The sequence below is a fragment of the Protomyctophum parallelum genome (assembly GCF_964188405.1).
Source record: "Protomyctophum parallelum genome assembly, chromosome: 20".
Classification (NCBI taxonomy): Eukaryota; Metazoa; Chordata; class Actinopteri; order Myctophiformes; family Myctophidae; genus Protomyctophum; species Protomyctophum parallelum.
Genome location: NC_139718.1, coordinates 28,331,393 through 28,356,777, shown reverse-complemented (window position 1 = coordinate 28,356,777; position 25,385 = coordinate 28,331,393). Strand labels below are relative to the sequence as shown.

General features: G+C 39.4%; 2 protein-coding genes across 3 annotated transcripts; both read right to left on the bottom strand.

The window, feature by feature from the left end:
- Window positions 1-1,896: 1,896 nt before the first annotated feature.
- LOC310878272 (deubiquitinase DESI2-like) lies at window positions 1,897-15,577 on the bottom strand. The gene is made up of 7 exons (XM_083792518.1): window positions 15,393-15,577; window positions 14,627-14,763; window positions 13,017-13,112; window positions 5,970-6,042; window positions 5,312-5,405; window positions 4,829-4,970; window positions 1,897-3,215 (listed from the first exon to the last, which is right to left on the bottom strand). Exons 1-7 carry the CDS (start codon window positions 15,553-15,555, stop codon window positions 2,970-2,972), a joined length of 951 nt encoding a protein of 316 aa, XP_083648644.1. The 5' UTR covers window positions 15,556-15,577; the 3' UTR covers window positions 1,897-2,969.
- A 625-nt stretch (window positions 15,578-16,202) lies between these two features.
- On the bottom strand, window positions 16,203-24,210 carry lgals3a (lectin, galactoside binding soluble 3a). Of its 2 annotated transcripts, XM_083791555.1 has the most exons (6): window positions 24,073-24,210; window positions 23,652-23,669; window positions 22,779-23,513; window positions 20,749-20,837; window positions 17,918-18,074; window positions 16,203-17,098 (listed from the first exon to the last, which is right to left on the bottom strand). In XM_083791555.1, exons 2-6 carry the CDS (start codon window positions 23,664-23,666, stop codon window positions 16,943-16,945), a joined length of 1,152 nt encoding a protein of 383 aa, XP_083647681.1. In that variant the 5' UTR covers window positions 23,667-23,669; window positions 24,073-24,210; the 3' UTR covers window positions 16,203-16,942. The 2 variants fall into 2 exon arrangements, with proteins under 2 accessions (XP_083647681.1, XP_083647682.1); XM_083791556.1 differs by lacking the exons at window positions 16,203-17,098; window positions 17,918-18,074; window positions 20,749-20,837 and adding an exon at window positions 22,113-22,343.
- Window positions 24,211-25,385: the final 1,175 nt, after the last annotated feature.

The following is a 25,385-nucleotide window of genomic DNA, read 5'->3' as shown; positions in this document are numbered from 1 at the left end:
AATGCTCATTGTTATCTTCATGGCAAAACGCTGTGCAAGACATGTTTTGGCAACCCTAAATTTAACTTGTAAATTCAGTTTCGTATTGGTTTCACCCTATGGTTCACCAAATGTTTTATTTTTCTTCCGGTTTCACCTAAATAGCTTAATTAATTCCAAACATCGATAGGGTTATAGTAAATAAGTAATACATTTAAAACTGACAAATACATATCACGAAATTAAACAACGGTGTTGTTACATCACCCTGATGAATTGAAAAATGTGGACCCCTGTTGTGTAGACAAGTGTAATGCTTTATCAGTGTGTCTGTGTCGTGACTGTCGACAACAGTAACAGTCTATTGTGCTTTCATGTTAAATGTACCCATTCTGCAAACTGTTAATAAATACTTCAATCAATCTACACATCCGATACCTCAACTTCAAGACAACTGTAGTTATACTTGAATATTTTGTAGCTGCTAATGCTACACTATATATGTTCGTCGATGTTCCATCTTGCTGTTTGCCATAGGTGTTTGCAAATTGCAACCATACACAAGGGTGCACAAAAAAGGCCAACATTTCATTATTTGTGTGTTTATTCTAATACTGTAGTGTAGGCTATCCTTCTTGAAACTGTCTTAGGTTAGGAAGGTAAAGATTGACACAACACAATAGAGAAAAGGTATTTTCTGTAGAAAGTGCCAAAGAATTTGAGCATGAATACTGAACAATATACAACAACCCATTTCAAACCGGGGTGGACTGGACACACACACACACACACACACACACACACACACACACACACACACACACAAGGTGACTGCACTTTAAAAGCCCAAACCACCAACTCATTGATCGCATTGGTGTAGTTGACCTTAAAAACCGTTGTCCTGACCCAACCCTTTGGCCTTTGGTGTGGTTTGGGCTTTACACAACCACTGGTCATGTGATATCCTTCCTGAGAAAGGGATGCACAGCACCAGGAACATGTCTTGATATCTGGTGATAGTAATGAGAATTAAAGGCCTATTCATAGTCTGGATTTTCGGTGGTGAGGTGACCACCGCTCCGGTGGTGAGCTGACCACCGGAGCTGAAATAACGTTGAGCGGTGGTGAGTAAAAACAGAGAGAAGGGCTGGAGCGGTGGTGGTGGTTTGCTCTTCACCGCGGCTCGTGACATCATGTTGTAGTTCGGTGGTCACCCCACCACCGAAAATCCATACTATGTATGAGCCTTAAGGCTCATACATAGTCTGGACCCGAAAATCCAGATCAATGTTATTTCAGCTCCGGTGGTCAGCTCACCACCGGAGCGGTGGTCACCTCATCACCGAAAATCCAGACTATGAATAGGCCTTTAAGTAACACATATTGCGTGTGTGTGTGTGTGTGTGTAAAGTTTCAATGTGTAAAGTTTCAAATAAGATGTTATCACAGATTATACCTGTTTTTCTCCCTGTGACCTCAAATTTTCACTGTGACAAACCTACCCTCAAGACACTTGATGGAAAGCGAGGTATTGTAGTATTGTTTGTCTTTTATCATGACTTATAATCTTTATAAAATATGTTTCAGATGATTCTAAAATCTAATTTATACTTTGTCATATTTTGTGCTGTGACACCATCATGCGATAAATGAAGCATAAATGAGGCTTAAGGCATAGGTGAGCACAGGGAGTAATGTCATTTAAAGGGCAGCTCAGTCTCTATTGGTGCATATACAACCCTGTCTCCCATAGGCAAAAAACAACACAGAAGAGTAAACAGCTCTAATGATGATGAACTGTTAAAGATGGTAAAAGTGACTATTCTGGGGATACAGGTACATTTCTTGGCTTGGAAGTTACAGCACTTCTATTATACAGTATAAAGATCACTTGAATTGTCAGTGGAGCTGGTTGGTTCTCAGTGGGTCTGGTAAAGTTTACAAATAGTGGCCCAGGCCGTAGCGTAACGGTCTGGGCACCGGACTGGTGATCCAGTCGCGGTGTGCCGCGGGTTCGACTCCCGGACCCGACACGGCCCTTACCGCATGTCATCCCCCCATCTCTCTCCCGTTTCCTGTCAGCCTACTTTCTATCCCTTAAAAAATCAATAAAGGCGTAAGCCGCAAAAAAATATCTTAAAAAAAAAAAAAAAAGGTTTACAAATAGTGACTGGGCTGCATTAAGGTGAAATAAAATTATATGATAATCTGACAAAGTCAGTGTGACATTACTTGGTAAGTTATGGTCCAGTTTTCAGTTTCAAAAGAGGTCACAGTTTAGATCAAGGTAATGAAAATATGACAAGAAACTGAACAGTGTGGAGATTCAACTTTGTCTGGATTGGTAATAGTTATGTAAAATGTCTTCAACGTGCAACAATTTCACAAGATCAAATGGACTCAATAAAATAAAACTCCCACCTCTTCCTCTAACCCTCTAGAAATGGCCAAAGTAAACAACTAAAGCTCCAAGGGATACAGAATTGACAATATCAACTGAAGGCCACATAGAGGTCATCTGAACAAGTACTTGTTGAAATGTTAGCAGGTTAGCTGTTCTGTGTAACATCACTATCAGTAGTCTCCGTTATCTATTCTACAAAAGCAGCTCTGAAGTCAGGGCGGGGAAGAAGGCTGACAAAGGTTTCAAAGTCACAATAATACTTTACTAAAAACTTCAGACCTACAAGTAACTCTTGCCAAGTTTGAGCCATGCGTCACAGTTCAGGACCCAGTAGGTCTAAATGTGCCCCCATCAACCTGTCAATCATGTTAAAAAATATTGGACACATCTGTAGTTGTGAAGTCTCCATCAGCAGCTCTGTTGAGAAATGAGAAACTTCTTTCTCCTGCCTCTTCACTCAGAGCTCAAACTGTATGAGGTCAGGTTGTTGTTCAAGCCCGCAAATGCCACTGTGGCAACAAACGGCAGTGACAAAGCAGGTCAAGAGGTCAGTGTGTTCAGGTGCTATTTGGACTCGCTGACTGGCTCAGACCCGGGTGTGGCGACAGCTGTGAGAGGAGCCTGAGCCGCCCGCTGCCGCCCCCGAAGGCGAGGAAGGGTCCTCATCACTGGACTCAACATGCTCATCTTTGTGGAGGCCGAGGCTTATGTGGTTCTGGAGGGCTGCTGGAGTCAGCCACTCCTTGGGCAGGCAACTTTGCAGGAAAGGAATGCAGGAGCTGAAGTATGCCAGGCGGTTCACCCAGCGTGGGATCTCCCGTCCACACAGCAGCTAAAACAAACAAAACAAAAGATAAATGACATCAATAGAAAAGGACATCATCAGAAAAGCATTTACTAACCGGGTTATTTTTTTTAATTCAAATGGTAATCCATGGGTAAACAAAGCGCTTTAAAAAAGGTGTTCAGTTATTTATTTCATTTTTAAGTAAATGTCAAAAGATAGAAAATGGGTAAAGAGATATACTATTTGAATGCATGGAATTCCTTTCTTTTGTGAGGGAATAGCTTTACTTACAGACAGTAGGTCTTTTTATTCTTTGTTTAGTATGCATGTTTGTACAATAAATGTGTCAATAAAGTGTCAGTGGTTGCTCCTTTTTATCCTTTTTAAAACCCTTTATCTGTAACATTACCTGTGTCTTGTGCTGATGTAAAAACTAAACTGCTACTCTTTCTTGTTCTGCCTCAGGCAGGATAATTGTATATGGCATATACAATCATCCTGCACTATAGGCTAAACTAAAGGGTGTATAGGTTATACTGATTCGTTTTCTTCAAGTTCACCCTCCGCACTCCCCTGTGGCAGGGCGAGGCTCCCAGGTCAAAACAATAAAAATCCACCATAGACATGTTACGAGCTACTTTCTGTCAAGAAATTCCATACATAGTTTGGAAGTGCTCGTTTAAAAAAACACAATGTCCTGCTGCCTCCTTCATTATTTGCCACTTAAAAACAGGTGGTAAGCAGGACTGTGTCAATATACAGGGAAAAAATACAATAATGAAAAATGAATATTAGGTCAAATAAGGTAAGGTGACTGCACTTTTAACACAACCACAGGTCACGTGATATACTTCCTGAGAAAGTGATGCATAGCACCAGGAACATGTCTTGAGTAGGGTGACAGAAGTCCCCCTTTATGTGGAACATGCCCTAATTTCCAAGACTTTTCAGGCGTCCAACAAATTGAGAGTGAGACCCTGTCCCACATTGTGACTGGCATTGTGAATGCCCTAATAGTTAGTCCCCTAACAGTTGGCTTTCTGTTGTAAAGCTCTCATTGTCTCTTCCTGCAAGATGTGTTAAAATAACATGAGAAATATCCCAGGCTACAGTACCAAGTCGGCCATACCACCCATGTCCAAAAGTTGCATTTAAACCAAAATGTCCCCGCAATGTCCTGCTGCCTCCTGCATTATTTACCACTTAAAAACAGGTGGTACGCAGGACTGCTGAGTGATTTCCAACGACTCCATGTTGCTCAATGTGTTTGCCACTCAGTCTAGATGTGTGTGGGCGTGGGCGAGGGGCGTGTCTCGGTGGAAAAATGATGTATGTGCATACTCTATATAGTATACCTGTATAGTTTTATTGATGTGATTTACCTACTGTAACTACTGTAAACTGTACCTACCTATACTGTACGTCTATGCCGGTTATCTGTACCTTTTACGGCAGTGCTGTCTCAGGCGTCTGAATTTACCCAAGAGGATGGATGGATGGGTGGATTGATCTTTCTTTCTTTCTTTCTTTTCTTTCTTTCTTTCTTTCTTTCTTTCTTTCTTTTCTTTCTTTCTTTCTTTCTTTCTTTCTTTCTTTCTTTCTTTCTTTCTTTCTTTCTACAGAATAGGGATACTACGTTCCAAGTGGTTAAGACAGACCTCAGACAGCGAGGAGGAGAAATGATTGCAGTTCTTGTGCATTAGATGGTATGCGTTGCCCTTGAACTCTTTGCCCAGTTCCTCCATGATTTTATCTATGTCCTCCTCTGTAAAGTCTGTGGTACCCAAAGCTATGGCCTCCCTGTTAAAACACAGATACATTCAGTTATCAGTAGGCATTGGCCTCCCTGTTACAACATATTCGGTTATCAGAGTTCCCTGTGATTTTATGTATTGGTGAGGCCAGTAGGTAAAGGTTTCACATTTGTAGTGCAATTTACTGAGTTTTTGGTCTACATAATCAAAACAGGATTTATACACACTGTGGTTATATTTATTTGGGTTTAGTTTACATGGAAATATTGGGGGAGAAATCCTGTTATCGTAATTTCTCTAGAGGTGGTGGTAGTATACTGCAGTACAAAGGAAACAGTAAGAAGTCCTACTTGTATCAGGACACATTGCAAAGTGTTTTGCACTCACTTGAATTTGAAAGTCTCTCCTAGTTCAGTGGCATTCCCAGGGTTTATTTCAAAAATGCCACTGAATGGGTATGGATGTCCCCCATATGCAAATTCTACATTAGGAAAGGATGAAAAAGGGAAATACTGGTTAACACTCCAAATGAAAGCACACAGCTATTGTAATTAAAAGATGGAAACGAATGAAACATTGCCACACCACTCTTATATCATTAACCCAGGCTAATTATAGTTTTCTTCTCTGTATTTACAACTATATAATGAGTTGCAAGGACAAAATAATAGTTGGTGTTGTCACACAGTAATACAGCACTGTTTCTCACACACTGACAGACACACACATGCATGCCCCACCCAGAGGTATCAGAATATCAGAATATAGTGAGCAATAATGTGTGTGTGTGTGTGTGTGTGTGTGTGTGTCTGTGTGTGTCTGTGTGTGTGTGTGTGTGTGTGTGTGTGTGTGTGTGTGTGTGTGTGTGTGTGTGTGTGTGTGTGTGTGTGTGTGTGTGTGTGTGTGTGTGTGTGTGTGTGTGTGTGTGTGTGTGTGTGTGTGTGTATCCTGAGCTCAGACATGATAGAGAGGTCTGAGGCCTGCAGTGAATGTGCTTTGCGAACATGTAATCTGATTTTGTACACATAAAGACCTTCCATCTTACCTCTGCCATAAATCTCTATGCCTGAGTGGAAGACTCCAATTCCCAGATTGGAGGTATACTCATTGATCCAGTACTGGATAGGGGGAGAGAAAGGTAAAATACATCATTCAGGGTGAATAGTATAGTATGTTTAAGTATGATGCATGAATTATGCAATGGTCTGTGATATGTATGCTGCTGAAAAGGAGAGAATGAGAGTTAGAACAAAGCGATTCTCAAAATATTAACCATTCCTCAAACGAATACTGATTCAGCCAAAGAACGAGGGGCCAGCTCATAGTACAATGGAGTGTACAATTACAACAATAGAAAAACATGTTTATTTAAATATGGAAAATGGAAAGGGATAATACCTTAAAATATGCGCCAAATAGCTGCACAAATTACACTTGACAAGAGACAAATCAATATCTATAACGTCCTGCTCAGAGGTAAAACATTCCCAGTCTCTGCCTAAAAGCATTGTTGAGTACCTCCCAGTAAATGCCAGATTAAAAAAAATCTACTTTTTCTCCAAGCAGAACAAGTGAGCACCTGTTCTTTACAAAATTGGTGATGCATGGTTTATTTCAAAGATGCCACTGAACAGGTATGGATGGAGGATGGAGGATAACAACAAGTAACATAATGACAAAGAAATAAAGGATATTCACAAAAAGGGCAACTCTTTCTCCAAGTGGAGCAAGTTCAGTTGTACAATGTACACAGGAGGATATTGGTGATGCATATGGAACTGTAACACAGCCCTACAATCCCCAACCCCCACTAAACGTCTGTCACCCTTGTAGAAAAACCCTGAGGAAATTTGTTCAAAGCTAAACACATGCCCCCCAGCTGTCCCCTATTAATAATAGAACAAGTTTCCTGGCTCTGATACAATAAAAGCACATATCCACCTCTCTATCAACAACAGGGGTTGACACTAAGGTCTCGAGGCCCTTGCCTGTCGGGCAAGTACAGGTCAAGTTCTACTTGCCCAAAGGTCATGCCCACTTGCCCAAAATGTAAATCAAAGCAAACTCCACTTGCCCGAATGTTTTATTTACTTGCCGTTAGTGTCAACACCTGAACAAGGTTTTCTGGCTTGTCTGTCACTGGCTTCACCCCAATGGCTCACGTCTGACAAAAAGGCTCATTTTAGTGCACCCCTGGAATATGAATGGAATAAGTATTAGTCCGAGTTAGTTTTAAAATAAAGCAAAAGAGAAAGTCGAAGGATATATTGTTCTATATCACCGCGCAAACTTATAGCAATGTCACAAGGAACACATTAACCATTAAAAAGACAAGATGACTCAAATGCTGACAAGCTGGCAATCAAATACATATTACGCGCTGATAGCACTGGCATCTAATTCCTGACACCATTATTCAACTTTCCCAGTTGCTCTTTGACCTACAGTATACCAAATAAGCTTCCCTCTTATCTTGGTGAAGGCATGTTTCACAGTAACATCCCTGTAATGATCCATACGATACTGTACGGGCCTATGCAGATATGCCATGCCCCACTGCACACATCTAGCACTCACTCACATTGATTTCACATTCAGCATGCTCACCACCTTATCTTTCGAGCTCCACAAAAGTCATTTTCTGCCATTTCCTGTAATTCTTGGGTAGAGCCTGACCGTTATCGCTTGGCTGATATATCATCCATTATTTTACTTTTTTTTTTACATCTTTGAGGACATTTATGCGTTACCTGCATTCCTGCATGTCTTAAGTCAATCAGCCCCATTGATAACTTGATGTCCTCCATAAACTATGGACTATCAATTTGTTGAATTCTAACTGGTTCCATTTAGTAACCATGCTGTTTTGCTATTTTAGCTATCCAATAAGTTGAATGAATGTACCGTATATTATTTTATTTTCATTTCATATTTCCTTATTTCCTTGTTTATTAAAATGATACATTTGTTATAGTGAAGTTTAATATAATTACTTTTATTGCGTAAAATGTTCTCACTTAGAAACATTAATCGAATGGACCATTGTAAAGCGCTTTGAGTAAGCACGTAGTGCATAGAAAAGCGCTATAAAATTGCAATCCATTATTATTATGTTTTGGCCTTAAAATAATTTAAAAAGACCCAAAGATCTGGCCTAGCTGACACACTTATGTCACTTGCTGACCTCACATGATCTGAGTAGGGTAATACACTAAAATCACTTCTATGTGTGCACTGCTGTATGTCCACATTTACCGTACACAGGTATAATAGTGTGAGCTCAATTGTGAAATCAATTGTGTTGAGCAAAACAAAAATTGCCTGATGCATTTCCTCAGTCAGTGTATAGGTGCAAGCAAGCAGAAAACAAAGTCCATTTTCAAAACACCACATATTCATATTCAGGAGTAAAAAGCAATCTGTATTGTATTACCTGACTTTTATCAAATCTCTGAAAGATAATGACCCAGTCTGTAAAATAGTTACAGTTTTCTCAACCAAGAACAAGCTCCCTATAGGCTTTTTTTAATCACACAATTTGTTTTGATCCAGTCAGTCTGATGGTTCCACTTGTTTTCCAGGCACTGAAAGTCTCATTTTCAATGTATTCTTTTCATCTGTGTCTTTATCAGTCAGAGCAACTTTTGATAATTATTCTGTGCATTTAGAGCAACACATTGTTTCCCATGGGGTGATGTTCTACACTAGCATGTTCCCATGTGAAACCCGACAAGCAGTGGGTACACGACTGAATGATGACCCTTGTCCCTGGCTGCATGGCTGGTCGCTGTCTCTGTGTATTGTGAATCATGTGAGACAAGCTGACCCTGCACATGCAGTGACAGAGGTCAAGCGGCTGTAGGAGACTTACAATGCCCTGACTACAAGGAGACGGTGGGCAGGAAGAATATGCAGACTATTATCTGTCACAACTGATGTCAGACAACAGAAATTCAACCTCTACTTAACCTGTTAGTGTTGAACACTACTTTGTGAAATACTGTGTCAATACAAGTTGCGACTGAATCAAATCTTAATCAAATCACACAAATCAAACACATTTAAATTATGACACACACCTCAATACAGACTGAGTGAAATCATAGAAATCAAACCGTGTGTGTGTCGGTGTGTCCTGACCTACAGAGAAATAACGGTAAACCTAGCGGACATGTGTTCACCTTGTGATTGTTGTAATGTCTACTCTGTAACTAAATGTTAGTTACACATGTGTAGAATGTTTTTGTCCATGGCATATCATTCACCTCACGTGAGTTTGTATAACCAAACGAAATGTAGCACTGGATAACGCCTTACACGTACCATATCATACACGTTAAGGATGACAGGTTCATTGGCCATGATTTAATCCTGAGAAGGAAAGGCAAACGTCCCACCCTCGACGTTAAGGTTGTCAGACTCCTCTGTGACAGAAGGAATGGACATCAGGATCCTGAGGATTGAAACGAGCACTTGGTTGGGATAGAAGCTGCCAATTCCCCTCTAGACGAGCAACTTGGAATAGTTTATTTTGGGGGGTGTTATAAAATCAAACCTCAGTAAATCTGGAGGTAGAAAAAACGAAGGCTAGCGCGATGTCAAAGAACCATTTTGGCATCAGAAACTCCAACCCCAGCAAAGGCCAGTGAGTTGCAGCCATGGTTGCAGGCTGCAGCCCATCTTCTCGTTTCCAGGAAAAAAAATGTGGGAGCTCTGTCCAAGAGGGGGGGGGGCGGTGACGGTGTCGATGTTACCAGGCCTCTTTTATAGATAAAGCGCTCAAAAATGTCGTATTAAGCGATGCAACGTCGAATCACAAACGAACATCAATAGAAACTTGATCCAAAGAGGACATTATAGGCCCACAAGTGTTTTAATCTCGAGCGCAGATGAGACGGCTTTCACCGATATCACTTTACTCTCATGGGCGTCCACGTCCACTAGGGTGAAAAGGCAATGAGAGTGGACCGACCAAGTACGAGCCATTTTAGACGGAAGATGTTATTGTTTCAAACAGTACTCCAGGTATGGGCGTCTTAACCGGGATCATTATTGACCATGCCAAGTTCACTAGCATCTCCGGACAGTCCGGACGTTAGCCTACTAACGTTGTGGCCCGCAACCCGCATCCAGTTATTTTAGTACACGGCTCCGCACACAGATATCTCCGCGACATTATTTCCGTTCCCCCTGTCTCAAGTTCTCGCAACAAGCAGTTTGTTCATCTCTTGGTCCTCTCGATTAGTTTCCTGAAATGTATTTTAAAACGTATTCCAACTCGGTCTCTTCCATCGCTCCACCACAATCGTGCTATTCTCGCAAATACTGCCTCCCGCTCCCTCTCTGAAATAATGAAGCATTACATCATAGCTGCCTGGCTGGGAGGCAGACAGCATCCTCCAACAATGATGGAGAGGTGGGATTGGAGGGGAGGGGGGTTTCATCAGGTAGACTGATATTCTCACAAATATCCTTGTTATACCTCCCATACACATGCTACACTACAAGAGTTTTGCCAAGATTTTGGAAAGGTTTTTTAAAAGACTAAATTTGACTAGAATGGAATCTTTTAAAAATCTTTCCAAAACTCTTAGTAGTAGGCTAGTGTATGGGAGTAGAGTATGAATAGTAGACTACACTAATTCTTGTGAATCTTAAATTTACAGAATCAAATTAAATGGGAGAACCTGATATAAGACCTTATTAACTATTTAAGAACTAATGTAACTAAGCTTATGTAGCTAATCTATTGAAATATTTTCAGAAATGTATACGTATCAGTGAATGAATTGCAGCACAAGCAGGCATATTCAACATGAATATTTTAATAAGTGCTTGGACATCAAACACACAGTATTTGCATAATTTAGTTCTGATATTTCTTCTTTGAATAAGTACTCACAATCCCAGTGAGCAAAGTGACATAGTTACATTTACAGATGAACCCTGCAAAGAACATCATACATTTACATGACAGCAATGTTGCAGATTGATGAAAACATGGCATAGGCAAGTACATGCAGCACTGACTAATTAATCAAATGGCAATTTTTGGAAGAGTTTGGGATTTTGGTTAGTGCAAAACATGATGTTATATTAAGAACATAATTAACTATTTGTTCCAGACATCTCATTTGCAACGGAGTGGCTCAAAATGACTTGAGCGGTTTGGCCTCAACATTTCACCAAGTGAAAAACCGACTTCCCTTTATAATGGTATACAACAAACTTACTGTAATCATGTTAACAAAAGTTTAAAATGTAGCCAAAAAACCAAAAGTGGACCAGTCTGTTTTGCCTGTATACGTTTACTGGCCAAAAAACATCCTTGGTGACTGTGATAACTAACCACACATAATCAAAGCAGTTCTCATTATGGCAATAATTTTTTTCCCTCAACTTTTTCTTCATTTTTTTTGGTGATTAAACATACAGGGCTGAGACAGACATAACAGACAAGCAAACAAATTTAGAGAAATGCTCAATGGATTTTCATTCTGAATATGACAAGGAGCAACTTCAAACATAGAAAATAAAGAAAGATGGGGCTTGGAATAGATAAAAAGGCACTTGGTACCACCATTACGAAAAACGATGTCATTTGTCAGTCAAAACAGTATAATTTCTTCCACAACGCTGTGCAATAAAGCAGAATGGTAATCATGCCTCATCATGCAAACCTGGACCAAAAAACAGAAATTACAGTGCGTTCAACTTCTCATTCAAACAGATCTGCCATTCAGTCATGAACGTAGAGGCCTATGAGGGACTGAACACAAGTTACACAGCACCGTCTTTCAGTTTAAGCATGGGTGAGAGCCTGACTCAACCCATAAAAAATATACCACTACTCAGCTCCATATCAAGTTTTAAATGAACGGATGGTACATCCATTCAGCGCTGCCTGTTCAGACTCATAGCACAGCTCTTTGAAATTGTGAAGTGTACATGTACATCCTTCTTTGCACAGTGACAGTTAATAATTATACATTAAAGAATATTCTCTTTGATAAGAAAGCAATGTTTTGCATACAGGGAGGGATAGGTGGCTAAGATTATCACATAACACATGCACAAGCACACGACTTGTCGGTGATCTCAACCCCTAATAAGCCTACTGTTTTTGTAAGTTTGATCCCTCTTCATTCTTTGGCCTTCAGCAAAAGTTTTTTGGTCTTAAAAAATATCTATTGACATCACATCCTTAAAAGTGCTTCCTAGAGTGTGGCTGGAACCGCATGTAAAGGAAGGCGACGACTGCTATAGCTCCACATACAGCAAGTATTCCAAAAGAAGAGGCAGAGGATTCACTCTCTGGCTGTGATGGTAGGGGTCCGTTTGAGAGCAAGGAAGACTAAAAGACACATAAATAAGAATAAGAATGAAAATGGAGTACAAAACAAAAATAGAAACCCACTGTTTATTGCTGAGCAATATTTCACTCCCAAAGGATCTTCATCAGGATATGACAAATAACCAGGAGTTTGTTTCCACATGCTATAAATTAATTTCCTCAAGTTCTACATCTTTGTACAGATAACCTGTACAAAGCTCAGGCTTGACCTTGCATCTCCATATTTCAACTTTTTATGTTTTTTTTTTTTTTAATACTGTTTTTATTAGGCATTTTTTGTATGACATCAGAATATTATCAACAATGATAATGAGTTCTGTTAAATAAAATGAAAAAAATAACAGGCAATGTTAATGTTCCACATACAATACATAATAAAAAAGACATAAATGTGGTAAACATGAAAAAACAAAAAACAGTTAAACAGACAAACAAAACAGACAACAGGACAGACACTCTTGCTCTCAAACTTTCCCAACATGTTGTAAATTAAGTGAATTACAGACATTCTTTTATCTTTTTATGTTTTTATGTAAATTAAGCTTGTGGATTGCCTATTTTCTCAATTTGAAACATTTTTAAAGTGAAAATAAGTGTGTCTGTTAGTTTTCTAAATATTGAACCAATTTAAAGTATTAAATAGAGCTTGTGACTAAATAATTACTATGCTCCATTGCAGCACAGATAGGTAAATATAAAATTGATAAAAAATGAATCTGGAATCTGGATCAAACCTACCTTCTGCAAAACACGAAGCTCCACGTCCTCCCCCGCTGACCGGAACACCTCCACAGCAGCAGAATGAGTCCGTTCCTCTAGCTTGATTCCATTTATCTGCACACCAACAAAAAGAGGAAAAACACGGATATCTTTAGTCCCGGTTCATATCTATCCGACAGTATATAAATTAGTTACATCAATAACCGAAGAGGAAACTTCTTGTTATAAGATTATTTGCGTTTATGAGAACACATGCACATGGGGTTACTACGTCTGGCGTCATCATGTCAGCCATCACGACTTGCTTATAGCCAGCCGTCCAAAATTTTAGAGGACCTGTGATGTTATGACATACTTTTCATTTTTGGTCATTAAGGTCCACAGAAAGAGAGGTCTGCTATGCCGGAAATAATGCGACCCCTCACCCCACCATAGACAACCAATATAATATAAGGCAAATTTCATCATACTTTATTTAAGTAGCATGTGACATGTCAACACTCCTTGGCCTAAATTCGGTCATATCCACTTGCCCAAATGTGCTCAAATGCTGACCTCATCACATTTGTGATGACGGCCAAGGAGTATTTTTCGTGGCCATAACTTCTTTCACGATGTTTCCGACTTTCTGGCAGAGCAGACCTCTCATTCTGTGGAGCTTAATGACCAAGTGAATAGAAAAAACACAAATAAAAAAATATGTCATGACATCACAGGTTAATCCTTAACCGTTGAGAATTTGGGCCTGTGGCTCCCCGGCTATTATAGTTCCCTGGGTTGTGACATTTTAAGCAGAGGCTTCTCCAAGGTTAAACTGCTATCTAATATTGTTGACATACCGGGATGAGCCCAACAAGACCAACACTGTCTGTGAGGTGCCAACACTTTAACCATATGATATACACACGAAAAAGTTCAAGATGACATGCTAAAATAGCCTAAGATGTCATAACTAAATTAATATATATTGATTCGATCACTGATCTATCAAACACCATTCTTCATTGAATTGAGTTAGTAATTTACCAATGTTCATGCAATGGAATGCCACAGAAGTCACACAGTGTTTGCTTCTATCCCGTTTCAAAGCATCTTATTACACGGCCACAAGAGGAAGTATTAAGCCACATATTTATACAGCCATTGGTGTTAGAATCGAATCCCAGCTGGGGTGTGGTGGCTGGATGTTTCACGGTTCGATCCCCCGGCAACACTCTCCCATCGCTCAATTCCTACTGTTGGAGATGGGGCAGCTTGCTGCTCAGAGACTGTGGTTGTACTCTTGTACTGGGCAGGTCCCAGATGTGAATGTGTGTAACTGCATACAAGTGTGAAGCAGGACATTTCTGAAAAAGAGATTTGGCCACCGTGGGAAAATAAAAAATAATTCTATAAGAGCAGTCCATACCAAGCACTAGTCTCCAGTTGCCTATCGGGGCATGGCTCTTTAGTCGACTGGTATAACGTACTGTGCCTTTGGAATGGGGAACCCGTTCTGGTATTAGCAGTCATCCAATTGAGCTAGAATGTTCTTTAAAACAATATCTTTATAGTTAAAGTGCTTGGTGTGGACGGCCCATTACTCCCCATTCAAACAAAATCTTGATGATGGCTGTTAAAAGGTTTACCGCTAGAATCTTGTCTCCCTCTCTGAGTCTTCCATCCAGTGCTGCTGCTCCATTCTCTTTAATTTTGGACACATATATGCCACTGTCATTTAGAGCATATGGCTGGTCCAAACCCCCAACAATATTGAACCCCAGCCCTGAGATATGAAAAGAGAAATGGACAGTGATGTTGAGGTACAGTATTGCAGAATAGATTCTCACACTGAGGCAGCAGTTTCTGCGTGAAGTTCAAACTAGTACAAACTGAATAATTCCAACACAATACTCATATAAGGTTGTATCCAAATTGACCATGGCCAGTGACCACATCATTCAGACCATAAAACATTGCACAATATACAAATTATTGACCATGCATAACCGGTTTGAGCTAAAAGAGAAATTGATCTCCTGTTTTAGGAAGCAGACAAGCAGCAAAATTCAACTACTTCGTTGGTTTAAGAGTAAACTTTGTCTGTTTGGCCTAGCAATACTTACAGAAATGCTTAGGTGGCAGAAGTAAAGAGCACTGTACACAACTCATAGATTGTAGTTGTAGCCACAACTGTAGTCTGTAGCCCTCTCTGTAGTCCCAATCCCATAACATAAACCCTAACCAAGATCACCAAAACATTTACACATTCATTAGTCTGTTATTTTAATTCGCAAACAACTTCACTTTTAGCCATTGGTGTGGCTACAGAGGCATATAGCGTTGGTCAATGTGCTACGCAACTAGCTCGTCAGCTAACTTGATTGTACGAATAGCTTAGGTAGCTGTTCTTACCTGCGGGTCCTCGCATTAGTTTGATGTCCACCACCTTAGATACAGAGTGCATTGATCCATTCATTGTGCAAAGAATCCGGGTCACAAAAATTAGTCTTGATATTTTTTGGGGGGCCAAACTATTTATCTGAAGGTGAACTCCATTGAGCTGTGGTGAACTCATGCAGGACTTTCAGATCAGTGCTCTGCTCTCTTCTCCTCCGGTGGTTAGAATTATGGACATGGGACTGTACTGCCCTCTGCAGGAAAAAGGCACTTACGATTTTAATCTTGCTGACCGTTAATTGAACCAGAGCCATTAGAATGCACGAACTTTATACAACTGACAACTCTATGTGCGCGAAAACTGATCACAGATAGCTTCACAAACAGGAACAGCCCACAGCCCACCCCAATACAAACCGTGTTGTAAACAAGTGCTTTATCAATTATCATGGAGTCGTCCACACTCCACAGTACGTTTTTGTATCGAGTTTGCTTTCGTTTGTACAGTTGTACTGTCTGTACCCATTCTGCATTCAAGGTTCAAGGTTCAAGGAGTTTTATTGTCATTCCATAAAAGTACAGAACGAAATTTGATTAGTAATCTAAAAACACTACAAATAATTAAAACCTATGGTGCAAAAAAGCATTTGCACAACCCACTGCATGTGCCCATAAGAAGCAGCAGCACTAAAAACAGCATTAAAAAGAAACAGTTCATAATGCAGAGTTCATGTGTATACAACAGATCACTAGTGCAAAAGGTCACAGTTCAGGGTTAGCATACTGTTAATAAATCAATCAATCATAATTACCAATCAGTCATCATTTAGATTGTTATTCATTTATTTATTTATCATATTTTCACACTGTTATGTCTTTGGCAACAAAGTACCTTCCTTCCCTTTCTTTTCTTTTTCCAATTCAAGCAAAGTAATTTATTTCAGATTTGACTTCAACATGAAATCATATTTATTAAAACATGAGCTGATCCTCCAGTCAAAAGACCTCAGATGATCATTAATACTAAGTACACCAGGCACCAATCTTGGTCTAGAAATTATTTTAAACGCCTATTTTGCTTTAGGTCTACTCCAAATCCTTTGAATAAACCAGCAATGAAATAGATGGACCAAAACAACCATAAACCTGCGTAGCCTACTGCAAAAGAACAAAATGGTAAAATAAAATATAAATCATAATAAACATACAAACAAAATACAACATAGTACTAGTCCTAGAAGAAAAGAAATTAGGCAAAAGAAATACCCAGTATATTGGTTTTAGGCACACTTCATTTCAGAGACTAATGTAAGAGTTTTACGGAGTAAAATACATTTGATTGTGAGTGGCTAAGACATCTACCAGTAAAAATATATATCTGAACAGTGTGCTAGACCTGGGTAAATCGTGCAATGTGTGCTTTGATGAATAAGTGGGCTAACGTTGCTCATCGCTGACTATGTCTCTCTCAAATTGCATATATCATGCAAGGAGTCTAATACAGTGGAAATAATTTGTGCCCAGGTCTGCTGTTAGCACATACTGTATATTTGTTTTTCTGAAGATTAGATCATGCTTGGCGCTGCACTGTACAGGGTGACATCTCCGACCACTCGTAACAGCGTCACTTCCTCCAGTCCACCAACTCTGTGCTCGAACTCCAGTAGATGGTTGCCGTCAACAGCTACTTTAAAACTGTCCTCCTCCACCAGGATCTTCAGCTGCAGGGAAATGAACCACACCATTTATTTTTAAGGGATTTATTTGAATGGATAATTATAAAGACACCACTACTGTCCCAGATTTAGAGTTGACAACTCAATATCAACTCTAGAATTATATAATATACTGAAAAATAAATATGATAAGCTACTCCCGTTCAACATTCCCCACTGACAGATGGCGCAGTAATCGGTGTGAGAAATTGCCTTCTATTCCGCAATTCTCTCCCCCAAACACGACCAATATTCAACTACCATATTCAAGCCAGATTCACGGCTATGGATTAGACCTAGAGTAGACTATGCGGTGGTGGGCAGCTCATTATTTTAAAGTTAACTTCTGTGCAAGTCCATCCATCTTCAACCGCTTATCCGTAGTCGGGGCAACAGCTCCACCAGAGTGCTCCAGACTTCCTTCTCCAGAGCAACATTAGTGACTTCCTCCTGGGGGATCCCGAGACGTTCCAAGGCCAGTGAGTCGATGCGTTTCCTCCAACTGCGCCTTGGTCTGCCCCGGGGTCTCCTCCCAGTGGCACGTGCGCGAGAGGCATCCTAACCAGATGCCTGAACCACCTAAGCTGGCTCCTTTCCAGGCGAAGGAGCATCGGTTCTACTCCGAGTCTCTCTCGTGTGACTGAACTTCTCACCCTATCTCTAAGGGAGATGCCAGCCACCCGTCGAAGAAAACCTTATTCTTTCGGTCATGACCCACACTTCATGACCATAGAGCAATGACGAAGATTGCTCGGTAGACAGAGCTTTGCCTTCTGGCTCAACTCTCTTTTCGTCACAACAAGTGCAAGTGCTTCAACACATTACCTCAAAACGACGTCCGTGAGCAAACGGGAATGGTCCTTCCCTCTCCTCGGGTCCCCAGCAGTCATCCAGGTGGGAGTTTCTGACAACTTGTTGCTCATGAAATCGAGGATTTAAGTGAAAGACAACGTCTTCATCTTTGATGAAGTCAACATGAAACCTGTAAGTGAAAGGTCCATAGAGGTTAGTGCTAAAAATCAACATTTTCCCACTGGCTCAGAGACAGAAAACGACAGAGAGACGACAACTGCATTGGCACCTGTTCTTGTATAAAGCCATGCTTGGAGATTGTCCTAAATACATCTCATAATTTCAGATCAAGTCATTTCCCCAAATTCAAGGTACCAAAAGTTAACTCTTGTAGAACTTGGTAGATCTGCTTTTGGCTTCTGTGGCCCTAATACATGGAGTGACCTGCAAACTACATTACAATTGACCACATTGGTATCCCGAGTGGTTTTAAAACCTTGGTGAGCAATACAGATCCCCACATTATGTAACTGTTTTTTGATTGTTTTGAAATTTGTCTTAGCTTCTATTTGTAACCTATGAAATTCACATGTATAATTCACATTATACATATACACAGTATACCTTTTGTTTTCCTTTTCCTGATCTTCTGATGTATTGTAATGTTTTTTTACACTGAAAATGAGTTTGATTACTCAGTGTAATTTCGAGAATAAATAAAACTTGAATAAAACTTGAATGAACAATAAAGAAGGAACACTCCTGCAGGAGGTTTTACACTCAGTGTAAACAGGAACTGCGATGGAGTGTTCCTTCCAGCAGAGGTGCTAGATAGAAAGCTCATGATCCATTCACGATCATTACAAATATTCCATTAATTATGAATAATTATTATTTTATCAATACATGATGTGATCCTATAGATTACTATATTTCTATGCATGTTATGTATTACCACGTGTTGTTCTTGCTTACTGTAAACCACTCTGGAATTAGAGCGTCTGATAAATGCCTACATTGTCATTTAACTACTAGTTTAGTGTTATATTATAGTATTTAGTATATTATACTAGTTTACTTCACAAACGTTAATTTAAAGTTTGTAAGTGCTGTTAAAAATTTAAATGCTTACTATAAAATAATAGAATAAATAGAATAATTCATAGTGATTTTATGATACATAATAAATACTTGGTTCATGTGAGGTAAAACATGATGTGATGACTTTATTCCCCGTCACTGGACCTGCTGAATCGATCGAGAATGGATCATGAGCTTTTTATCTAGCACCTCTGCTGGAACGCATACAATACCTAATATTGTATTCATAGGAGACCATTAGGCTGCGGTAGACGGGTGATGTGTGTTTTCATCCGCGGATGTAAGAAGAGGGAATAACAACCTTCCAAACACTGGATTTTGGCTCATTTGGAGCAGAAAAAGGACAAATAAATGCGCGTGCATGTCAGATCCACATAAGTAAAAGCAAAAAATATATAATTTTTAAATTACTCAATTAAATGAAATTAAAGAATGTCAGAGGCGGGTCGTGGAGAGAAGAACGAGGTCCTGCGTTCTTGGCATTAATATTTCTATGTCAGTGGTTCTCAAACATATTCATGTCAAGGACCCCAAATATGACATTGGCAACCGACCCCCATCTGAAAATATGTTGTTCCCTCCCAGTAGCAAAGATTTTAGTTTAAAAAGAATATAGCAGAACTACTAGTTCATAGCGCGGCACTCGGTGCTTAAGAGTATAGACAAATTCAAAAACGGGTCTCATGGTCACAGCTTACGCATTTCCTGTAGGCGGACTCGACGTAGCTGCGGGGTTGAAACCCTCACCAGGCGCATCTCTTCTACTAGTCTGCCTCAAACGTTACTCTTTTACCTGCTTTTTACTAACACTAACATTACAAAGATGCCCAGAACATCAAGATGAACCTGTGTAGTTTATGGCTGCTCCAACAGTAGTGGCAACATTCCATTTATTTTTAAACAGAATGTCAAAATATCCACCGCGGTAGCTGAGACCAGAGCCATTGAGTAATGGTTGAGACGAAGCAGTGAAAGGTCCTGAAAGACACATAACGTCAGTCTTACCCAATACCCAATCTTTCTGTTTTATGAACACAACTTAAGGTTGCTGTACTTTATACGATAAAAGAGAACTAAAAGAGAACTGTACATTTTATTTTTGTAGAAGAGGCAAACTAATATTGTTTATGCTGTTTGCATTGATGGAATAATTGATTGAACATAATAGAACATAAGTGTACTTACATACATTATTGTATTGTAAAAAGGTCTATTTTCCATTGATCTTTTTTAGTATAATAGTATTAGTTTACTATAATTAGATTAAACATGATAATCAACACTAACACTTTATTTAGAACACACCCAAATCAAATCATAGTACAATGTACATGTGTGTTCAATCAATTATTCAATCAAAGCAAACGGCATAAACAATTAGTTTGCCTCTTCTAAATAAATAAAACAAGTTAGTTACAAGGCTGCATTCTGCTGCGCGTGCCAAGCCGTCATTCTCTTGTATTATTTTATTTCCCACCTCGGAGTAACGTCGGAGGACAGTCAAGACAGGCAGTGTCGGTAGGCCAATCAGAGGCAGGCGGGGCGTTACCATGTCTATGCTCGGACGCTAAATAGATTCACGCATTGGCCACGCCAGGAATCTTATCTTATACATGCAAAATAGTGCCCTTAGTGTCTAGAATTAAGCCCGATAACCCCAGAACACCAACTGATACATGGAGAAGTACTCCCTGAGTATTAATATGATTAACATGTTTATGTGCGTCTGGTTGGTTGCACACCAGAATGAACACCATTCATACCTGTCTGCTCCAGGAATGGGCTCTCCAACTATTGTAATTAGAAGTCGAGGCATGATTCCAGCATGGAGGGGTAGATCATATGGCATCATCTGAAATAACATTTAAAATTACGATCAGCAGAACATATTTACTGTGGTTGTATAATTGGAAATAATTCTCCTAATAATTAGCATTAGTATTCAAGAAATAGTGTTTACCATGTTCATACAATAATCCCTGTGTGGGTAAGAGGTTAAAAGTTCACATTCAAACATTTATAGACAGAACTAATTGCCTACAGTACCAGCTGCATGTGTCATATTATACTGCAAAAAATTGAAAACTTTACTTCAGCACTATTAAAATGTTGAACGTCGCCCACGTTCCACCATCAAACTCTCCACTGAGTCATCTTCTTAGTATAGGTCTAGGTCTCAAAACTCTCTACAAGGCACTGCAATTGGGCTGAGCAATTTCCAAAAAAGATTCTAAGAGATTTTTATTTGATTAATCACTTAACCCTGTATTATACTATGTTGTACAGTGTCGAACGTTGTAAAATAAAAAAATGTTCACTATATATATGTTTTAGTCAATTCATTAACCACAATCGAGGTAAGGTTTTTAATAATTGTGTCATTGATTTGAGGGGTAACAGGAGGAACAATGTTTTTTTACATTTAGGACAAAATGGCTAATCTTACATAGAGGTGCCCACTCTTGTATCCATTTGAAATAATATCACACTAATTAATGACTTGCATGAAGAACAGTGAACTAATAAATATCCAAGGCTTGTTGACAAAAACAAGCTTAATGATAGGCCAAATGACAAGTAAAAAAACACAAAAACAGGTGTGTATATATATATTTATTACATGGCTTGATTGAATGCTTGATTCTGATTGGTCAATCGCAGAATTCAGTGGTGTGTTATTTCTTGATAACAGAACGCTCCGCTCTATCGCAGAATTCAGCGGTGTGTTATTTATTGATAACAGAACGCTCCGCTCTATAACTACCGCTGCCTAATCAAACCCTCAGAGCACCTGGTTGCAGCCGCTTGATTTACTGCTGTTTCCAACATGACAGCCATGTAAACACACACACAATGGCATTTAATTTTTACATTTATGGCACTTATGGAGTACTTTCATTACCGCAAGCAAGGAAATATCTCGTTTTGTTGTGTTTTGGGTCAATAAGTCAATTTATGCATTAAGTAGCCATGTAATAAGCGGGATAATGTAAGCCATACATTATACTATATATATATATATATATATATATATATATATATATATATATAAATGGAAATCAAACTAATTATTATTACAGCCGAGAGCATTTTAAGATATATATATACAAAGTCAGAAACTATGGACTGGAGTATATACAAACTGTTATTTTTATTAGATTGGTGCATATATTATTACAAAAATAAATGTGTAGTTGCATTAAAATAAAAAATATCATATGTTCTGAATTTGTGTATCAAAACCTCTGAGTGCATGAATTCAGTTAAACCACAAGCTGATTCTGGAAGGGGAGGTCCTTGGCCGACTGAATATCTGAGGTCATTGCTTTCAATAATATGGTGGATAACCGTATCTGGGCTGAAAAAACAAGAATACATGTTTGATAACTAAATATTCCAATTGTTGTTGCTTGAATATTGCTTGCTTTGCTCACCCAAAGGCCAAGACCACAAGACCCAAAAGAATCCCATTATGCGTCCACCGAACAGTCACCATCCTGCCACTATCCAGTATCCAAAGAGAATGGGAAACCAACTTTTTGTCTTAAATGTTTGAAATTCAGCATGTTACCAGGGCCATAGGCAGTTCTATATTATTTATTTATTTTTGTCCAGAAAATGCCTGTTGCTGTATAGACAACCTTAGTAGCCAGAACAGTAATTTTCCTGGTGGAATTAATTTCCCATCCTGCATTCGAAAAAGAGCCCCACACCAAGCATACTTACTGTTAGGCACACCGCAACATATATACCAAGAAATGAAAAAAGCAAATTAAAACGCATGAATACTCACCAGCATTCCTCCTGGAGCTGGTGGCCCACCAAATGGGTTCATTGGCCCAGGAGTGAAGGGGCTAGGAGCGGGTGGGAAGCCTCCATTTCCAGGTGGACCCCATGAACCGGTGGGTATTGGAGGAAAGGCTCCACCAGGGAATCCAGAGAATGGACCAGCTGCAGGGGGGAAGGCACCCGGGCCTCCGGGTCCATACATCCCATTGCCTCCTCCAAACTCACTTCCTGGGAAAGGCACATTAGGGTAAGACCCGGGTGGTGCTCCAGGGCCCGAATGAAAGGCTCCAGGTGGATACGGTACAGGGCCTCCAGGCAGCTGTCCCGGAGCTCCTTCAGGAGGGTGTTGCCCGGGGAACTGACCAGGAGCTCCAGGGCCAGATGGATATTGTCCATAGGGGAACTGCCCTGGAGCCCCTGGTCCAGATGGATATTGTCCAGGTATCCCAGGACCCGTTGGGAACCCACCGGGTGCTGAAGGGGCTCCGGGGTATTGCCCTGGTGCTCCAGGACCTGACGGGAACGGTCCCGGACCTCCAGGGAACTGTCCTGGTGCCCCTGGGCCGGATGGTCCTCCAGAAAACTCACCCGGAACAGAGGGCTGGGTTGGGGCACCAGGGGCTGACCCAGGCCATCCTGGATTGGTAGGAGGAGGGGGGTTACTGCCAGGAACAGATGGGTTAGTGTTTCTTATTTTATTTGCCTGGCTTGGGGTGTCCTCTCCCAGGGCATCTGCCAGCTGCACAGAGAAGGAGAAGGGAAGTGATTTGCTTTTATCTCTCCATATTTTCCTTTTAGTTATTTAACAATTAGATAAATCACAGATTATCCTAAATATATTAAAACTTTGGATAATAATACAATAATTTGAACTCACCGAGAAATCTGCCATGATCTAAGAAAACACAACAGACACAACAACTAGTCGTTAGAATTTATTATTAGACAATTAATAACTAGCTAACAACTCTTGAAGGTGTGTCACACTCAGGCTGTATGACTAATGCTGTTTCAAGTATTTCCAATAAGATCCCGAAAACAACAGCAGTTATGTTAACATTTAGTGAGATGGACTTCCTAAAACACACATATATATATATATATGATATACTAATATACTGATGATAGATTTTTAACAGCATATTCAAACAAATAAATATAAAAACTTATCTAACTGGTGTTACATACTTGCTAACTAGCAAGCTAGCTGCTTAACGTTAACGTTAGATGATTAGCTCACTTTATTATTTTTGCTACATGGCTGCTCAAAAGTACATTAAGTTTAATGTTCATATTACCCCTCCACAAAACGAACTCCTTTCAAACGATAGCTGGCGACACTGCTAAATTTCTCCCGTTGTGAGTGACTGACAGGTAACTATAATGGTAGCCAGCTACTTCTAGCTGTAGCATACTACAAATACTGTAGACTAGGCTATGCCCATGGATGTAGCATAGCCATAGGGTATATTCTGCCTGTAATTTTTCTTATTACTTTCAAGTCAGTTATTTACGCACATATTACGAGGAACTATATGCACAGTAAGTTCTCAATATATACATAAGAGTCAAATGGGCAATATGGGGACATACATCTATACATATTATTCTACCGTAATTAATTGCACAATTTACACAGAAAATATAGTTTTGCAATAATAATAACCTGTCAGTTTGTATCTTAATTGATCTTAAGTAGCAATTAAACTATTAATTATTACACTTCAAATCATAAACGCATGTGAGGTGGTGTCTTAATAGTTTCTAAAAGGCAAAACATATCCTATGATCATGCAGCTCGCCTCGCATGGGCTCGTCAAGCCTGACGTATTCATTCCAAAGGGTGGGGGCGTTCCAGAATATTGGATTTATGTGAATTTGATTTATTCCTTCACTCTAAAAGATATAATGTGCTATTACAGTAATCCAGAAAATGGTGCACTTGAATTTCTTTTAAATTGTATTATTCTATACACTAAATTATTTATACACAAACAAAATTCACTAAAACGTTACCATTATTAATTGTCTTTTCCCAAACCTCGATGTAATTTTGTTATATTGTTATATATTGTTTATCTATATTTGTCTTGTTTTTATTTTCTGTTTTTGTTGCTTGTGCTGTACATTTTGCCAGAATTGTCTCATCTCATCTGTATTATTCTGTCTCAGATAGATGCGTGTCCCTTCTACATCCCTTTACAGATAGCGAACATCATCATGGAATCAGAGTCGAGAACCAGGGTAGCATTCCAAACTTTACTGTCCTCTTCTTAATATCCAATAATGGTTAATTTGTAAAACTGAAATAAACATGATAAAGTCTTGATCAGAAAACATACTTCAACACAAAAGTATAATCAATTACAGCATAAAATAACCTGTGCATGTTGACAAAAAGCTACTGTAGTCTAGCATAATGACAAAAGCTACATTAGCTTAGCTTAGTATTTTTTACAGCATCATGAAATGTATTTTAACTCAAAACAACACATGAATTACATTATTATTTAAATGCACACTTGTACCAAATACAGAAATGCAATTGTAGAATTAAACACTGAAAACTTACAAGCAAAGGCTTTTCCAAGGCACAACAGAAGAAAAAGGG